This window comes from Gallinula chloropus (genome assembly GCF_964237585.1).
Source record: "Gallinula chloropus genome assembly, chromosome: 2".
Classification (NCBI taxonomy): domain Eukaryota; kingdom Metazoa; phylum Chordata; class Aves; order Gruiformes; family Rallidae; genus Gallinula; species Gallinula chloropus.
Window position 1 is genome coordinate 132,182,332 of NC_140086.1, and position 6,561 is coordinate 132,188,892.

At 45.1% G+C, this 6,561-nt stretch overlaps 1 protein-coding gene across 1 annotated transcript; it reads left to right on the forward strand.

Annotated features, from left to right (window-relative positions):
• Positions 1-1,783: 1,783 nt before the first annotated feature.
• Positions 1,784-5,476, forward strand: AGR2 (anterior gradient 2, protein disulphide isomerase family member; the record flags this gene model as incomplete). Its single annotated transcript, XM_084280585.1, has 7 exons — positions 1,784-1,916; positions 2,160-2,223; positions 2,302-2,354; positions 3,336-3,409; positions 3,798-3,861; positions 4,771-4,854; positions 5,427-5,476. 7 exons carry the CDS (start codon positions 1,784-1,786, stop codon positions 5,474-5,476), a joined length of 522 nt encoding a protein of 173 aa, XP_084136711.1.
• Positions 5,477-6,561: the final 1,085 nt, after the last annotated feature.

The following is a 6,561-nucleotide window of genomic DNA, read 5'->3' on the forward strand; positions in this document are numbered from 1 at the left end:
ACTCACACTGTAGCCGGGAACACCTTCACACCCTGGCAGGCATCTGGAAGAGTAAACAAGGTAAGGCAGGGCGCAGTGACAGCTTTAGAGAGAGTCCCTGGGGGAGCGGTGAGCCCGGGATACCTGGCGCTGGCGTGGCTGATCTATGGAAAGAAAAGACCACAGAGGCAGAGTTCAGCATAGCTTGCTGGGAAGGAAAATGTGTAGAGAAATGTTGGCTATGGAGGTTAAAAGAGGAGGGTTGGGGTTTTGGTTTTCTTTGTGTGTGTGTGTGTGTGGGGGGGGGGGGGGGGGTGTATGAAGAACTTGGCATAAGTGCACATTAGCTTTCCAGAGGTGAAGGCTTTAAAGAGCAGGTTTAATGTTCCCTCTGTCTTTGCTTTCTGCATTTTGCATCAGCAACAGGATGAAATTTGCTTGCTCTTTGATTTCCTGGTTGCCCCATACAACCTGCTTGGCTTTTAGTTTTTTGTAAGTGAAGCATTACTTCCTCCATACAACTCTAGCCAGAACAGCTCCTGAGGCAGCCCTGAAAATCCACTGGGTCTAATTTCTTTCTTTCTCATTTTCTTCCTTGCCTAGGAGACTTTTCTTGTGGGGGGGGGAGGGAGGGAGAAAGGTAATCTACTGCAAAAGTCATATATCATACCCTTGAAACAATGACTCTTCAAATGTTTGAGGTGTGTTGGACATCCTGGTATGAAAAGCACTGTACCACTGATGAAAACTCAACTAATGACTCCTCCTGCGGTTCCCACCCAGAAAATCTTCTGTTTCTTTGGACTTGAATTTTTATTCTCTGAATTGTAGAAACGGTCATCCTGTTGTAATTTTTGCATGAATCTCTTGAACTTTCCTTATTGCTTTTGGAATATCTTAAATCTTTCTACTGCACCCATTACACTGATGTTCTAGTTTCTAAGAGGAAAATTAATGAGGAAACATAGCGTCATGTTGCTAGTGTTTTTCCCCTTCAAAGTACCCCAGCTGAAATGCTGAGGAGCTTCCCATCATATGTGTCTCATTTCCATCTCTGTGCCCTAGGGTCAAGCTCAGGAAAAGCCCTCTGCTTTGTATAGCTTAAACCAGCAAACCGCATTTCAGTTCTCACTGCTTCACACAGCAGCTCCTCCCTACTCCTTTCGGTATAGATTCTACTGGTTTGATCCTAAAGATCAGACACTTTTAAGGGTGAAGACAGAATGGGAATTTGCAACAAACAGCTTTAAACTGTGCCTGTGACAATGGCTCACTGTAAAGCCTAGCTTAACATTCTGATTTCTCATTTGAGTTGCTCCCACTGCAAAATGAAGGATGAGCCAAGAAAGGTTAAGTTTTCAGCACCAGGGCTGCTGAAGTACTTGGTTACAATAACGCTGGGAGATCAAGGTATAATCATGACCTTATTAGGACTTGAAAGTACTTTTGGAATTGCCTGACTCGTTTAGCTGTGCTAATTCAATAGATGCAAACAGAAGAGAGGGAAATGAACAAATAAGTACACATCATAAAAGGACCACAGCCCAGTGGTGTGAAAGGAGCAGTAGAAAGCAACGAGGTCCTTCTGTGGCAGTTTGCTAAGCAAACCTCACACTTCCTTGAGGTTCCCCCAAGCCCAGGGCCCTGCCTGGAGCAGTTCCTTTCAGCCCTGACTCACCCTGCTGCATACCTGCGGCTTGACCTGCCGCTCTGCCCATCCTTATCTGCGGTGTGCCTTAAAGCAAGAGGCAGCCTGGGAGGCAGGATGACAACGTGAAGTTTCCCATCTGTTCCAGGAACAGCCATGGAGAAGAGTTACATGTCCATGTTCCTGCTGCTCGTTGCCATCTCCTGTGCTGTGGCAAAGGATGTGGGCAAGAAGGAGACAAAGGAGACGAAGGACACTAAACCAAAACTGCCTCAGACACTCTCCAGAGGTAAAAAATAATTAAAAAAAAAAAAAAAAAGGCAATCTGCTGAAGCTTTGTCTTCTCTGCTGTTTTAAAAAACTAACTTCCTTGCAACTCATTCTGCAAATACATTTTCTGATATTTCCTGGCACCCCTTCCCCCTTTAAAAACCCATCCCTCTGAAGCCCCTCCCGGCAGATGCGGGCAGGGGACGGGACTTGAACCCCCGGCCCCGCTTGTAACTCGCGGCCGCCTGGCTTTCCCACGCAGGCTGGGGAGACCAGCTCATCTGGACGCAGACGTACGAGGAAGCCCTCTTCCGCGCCAAGCACAGGTACCGCGCTGCGCTCCGCGTCCCGCTCCGCTCCCCACAGCGCCCCCTCGGCTCCTAACGAGGGTTTTTCTCTTGCAGCAACAAACCCCTGATGATTATCCATCACCTGGATGACTGCCCGCACAGCCAAGGTAATTAATGCCTTTGCACTGGGGGGATGGGGCAAGGGGGGAGGGAGGGGAGGAGAGCATAAATACAAAAAAGCAACCAAGCAAACACACCACCTCCCCCAAAAAAACCCCAAAACACAACCAAAAAACCAAACCCACAGCTGTTTATTGGGTTTTTCTTTAAAAAAAAAAAACAACCAGCAAACCAGCCACCATTCTGGTTGCTGAGGGAGCCTTACAGAAACGCTGACTGGCTCCAGCACGCTCTGCAAGTCACATCTTCCCATGTGCAGAAGTAAAATATAAATGGTAACTCGTATTTACGTGAGGACACAGCAGCACAGGGAAGCAGGTTTCAACCTGTGTCCAGTCTGGGTTTGGTCCGCATCACAGTCAGCTAAAAACAGTAACAAGACCAGGAGAAGTGATATACTGGAAAATATGTGATCAGCTCTCGATATCGTTGATGAGTGAGATTGAATCTAGCTGGGTACCAAATCAAACTAGGCTGAAATGGAGCTCTTGCGGGATTTCTGGTAAATGGACTGCTTTTTTTGCAGTGTTTCTGAATTTACAAGACCTTTGTGTCCATCCATAGTCCCAGTAACTCCAGGAGAATCTTTGTACAAGCATTAAAATCCCTTCAAACATCTCAGGCTGAAGCTCTACACACTGTGTTATCAGGGTCTTCAGAACTGGAGCCAGAAACTGCAGTAGTGGAATAGGAGGTTTGAAGAGTCAATCGCTCCAGTTCAAGCTGAAGCAGATGTATTTGAGAGCAAATTGCTCTATGTGAAGGAGGGGGGGGACATTTTGTAGCATTATAGTTACTCTTTACCGTAGAGTGTAAATGGGTTGATCATACTCCAGTGGAGTGAACTTAAAATCTTCATTTGTTCTAATTGTAAACTGGGAACTCTCATTTTATTTGAATTTCTTTTTCAAGGACAATAGGTTTCAGGGGCATATTTTTAACTTTCATTCCCATGTGCTTCTCTCCAGCCCTCAAGAAGGTCTTTGCCGAACACAAAGACATTCAGAAATTGGCTGAAAAATTCATTCTCCTGAACCTCGTGGTAAGTTTCCCAGTTACACTTCATTAAGCGAAAGCAATAAAGTTCTATTTTTAATTATGGCTTCTCTAGCTTTATATGTTTAATAGGTAGGGTTGGCTAAGAAAAAAGACTAGCTCTGAAGCACAATAGATTCAGTAATGTCTCTTTCATCTGGAGCTATCATAGCTCAGAATATAAGGGATTTTAAAGTTTAATAATAACCTTAACTGTTGCTATGAATTTGCAACTCCAGCTGTTAAGACTGCATTCCAGACTGAATTTCTTAAAATGAAAAATGTGTTATTTAAGATCTATTTCATAACACAAAGTACAGAAGTAAAAAAAGTATGTATTTATGTAACATGCCCACCTGCAACCTTGACTGAGAACCTTATCTGTTTTCTTTAAGTATGAAACCACAGACAAGAACCTTTCACCTGATGGCCAGTACGTCCCTCGGATTTTGTTCATAGGTGAGTAACTCAAGCACCAAAGCTGAGCTCAGGCCAAAGCCCCTGCTGCTCCATCTCAAATACTCAGGCTTATTCACAGGATTCATTCAATGAAAAATATAAAAATTTCTAGATTACTTTTTTGGATGAAAAAAAGCAAATCCAGATGGGCTGTTAGCTTCCCAGGTCCAGCATCAACTTGTTGATTCCACAAATGATGCAATTTATTCCATTGAAACGACAGATGCCCCAGGTCACTGGAATGGGCACGTGCTGGGCTCAGCCTTGGTCATCCTTCTCTCCCCAGAAATACTGTAAGCCTGTCAGGTTTCTGTTCGTAACACAGTCTGACATTGCAGGAACAGCAGTGACCCTGGATGCTTCAGGGGCTGATTTTTGAAGCTCAGTGCTCAGTTTCTTGCTCCACTAATGCACACAACCCCCCACCAGCATTTGCATTTTGGAGACTGTGAGAGGCTATGAGTGCATCCAGGTATTCCCTTACCCAGAACTGCTACGTAGCCTTATATGCTGTACACGTGTCACTAACACATCTCGATAAATCTGGGGCAGGATGACCACTTTCAACAGACCAAAGAAACTGCCACATTCTCTCTTCCTTTGTTATTGCATTTTAAATAACATTTGTGGCCTGAGAGCTTGTCTCAGCTTGTAGAGTTAATTTAGGCCCTGTGTGGTGGCACAGGGTGGGAGGCTGATCAGAACAAACCCCTTCTAAATAAACCTGCAAACACAACACTTCAAATTGAAATGTCAGTGCCTGTGCACAAGAAAGATCTCCTGCTGTTAGTAGAAGCAGACATGTCTTGCAGAAACATTCAGGAAGCAAGCCGAAGTGCAGAAAGGTTCATTCCTTCCCCTCAAGGTTAGCCCTGTCCTCTACAGCATCTTTCATCTCTTTTTTTCCAGATCCTTCCCTGACTGTGAGAGCAGATATTACTGGAAGATACTCAAACCGTCTCTACGCATATGAGCCCTCTGACATTTCACTCTGTAAGTAGCATTTTCCGAAATGCCCTGGAGTAACACTCTGAAAGCAGTTGCATTTTCCACACAAACAAGGAGTAGCACCAGGCATTACAGTCTCTTGCAACCAGCACTTGGTGGAAGACAGTTAACCAGGATTACAATTAAACAGGCTGCCAGACTTAAGCTCAGAGAGGTGAGGAGAACAATGGCAGAGCCCCAGCGCTTTAAACATCCATTTGAAAGGAAAGCATACCTTGGTTGGAATGTAACGCTGCTCAGTGCAAGCAATGGTGGGAGCTCTCACACGCAGGGCCAGGCCAGCTCAGGAAACCTCCTGGGAGCAGGGAAGAGTTGTACCCTCCAGCCCTCCCTCACCCCTGCACAGCTCCTGTCTCTGCCCCTGCCTTGCGGTAACAGGCAGATGTTCTCACCAGTCACAGGAACAAACAGGTGACGGTGGCAAAAGCCAGAATCCCTATAGCAATAGGCATGTGAGGAAAAGCTGGAATAACAATGGTGTTTTCTTTCCAGCACTTGTAGTTGCGGACAGAGGAAGTTGCAACAAAAATAACATGTTATGAATATTTCATTTCTAGTGTATTCAAACATGCAGAAAGCGCTGAAGCTCCTGAAGACTGAGCTGTAAGGGGAAGAAGGAATCCCTTAAACACTATGAAGTCTGACCTTCCACCTCTTCTCCACTCACTGACACTGGTGAAGAGACTATTTAGAGTGATACTTAGTGATGTGTAGTGCTGGTTTAAATACAGAAACACTACAGTTTTATGTTAGCACTTTTGTACTGGGCAGCATTTTTGAGAACTGGAGGCTTTTAATTTAAGGCGTACAGAAGAATACTGTATGATCCAACTGTAAAAATGACTTTTTAAAAAATAAATCCATTTCAAGTGTTTACATACAAAATATTGCTGTGTTTTGTGTTTTTTCCTAAAATTGTTTGAGAGCACAGGTTGCAATTTTACATCTAAGCACTTTGGAAGGAAAAGTACATCTCAGCCCCACAAAGCTGCTCTCTCACTCCCTCCAGTGGGGTGGGGGAGAGAACTGGAAGGGTGAAAGTGAGCAAACTTGTGGGTTGAGGTAAAGACAGTTCAATAGGTAAAGCAAAAGTTGCAAGCAAAACAAACCAAGGGATTCATTCCCCACTTCACATGGTCAGGCAGGTGTTCAGCCATCCCCAGGAAAGCAGGGCTCCATCATGCGTAACAGTGACTTGGGAATCCAAATGCCATCACTACAAATGTCCCCACTCCCTCCTCCTTCCCCCAGCTCTAGATGCTGAGCATGATGTCATGGTGTGGGACATCCCTTAGGTCAGTTAAGGTCAGCTGTCCCGCTGTGTCCCCTCCCAACTCCTCGTGCACCCCTAGCTCACTCACTGGTGGGGTGGTATGAAGCAGAAAAGGCCTTGGCCCTGTGTCAGCCATCACAGAAAACACCCTTGTGTTATCAACACCATTTTGGTCACAAACACAAAACACAGCCCCACACCAGCTACTGTGAAGAAAACTAACTCTGGCCCAGCCAAATCCAGTATAAGAAAACAGCTTTTTATCTCACTTCTGCAGCGAGCTAAGCTCTGCATTGCTCTGCCTGCTTTATCTCCGTTTATTTTCTCATAGCACCAACCTATGCCGAGCTCTTGTTATCAGCCCTTTCTTTACAGTTAGATAACAACTGCAAGCCTTTTACAGAGAAGTACTTGAGACC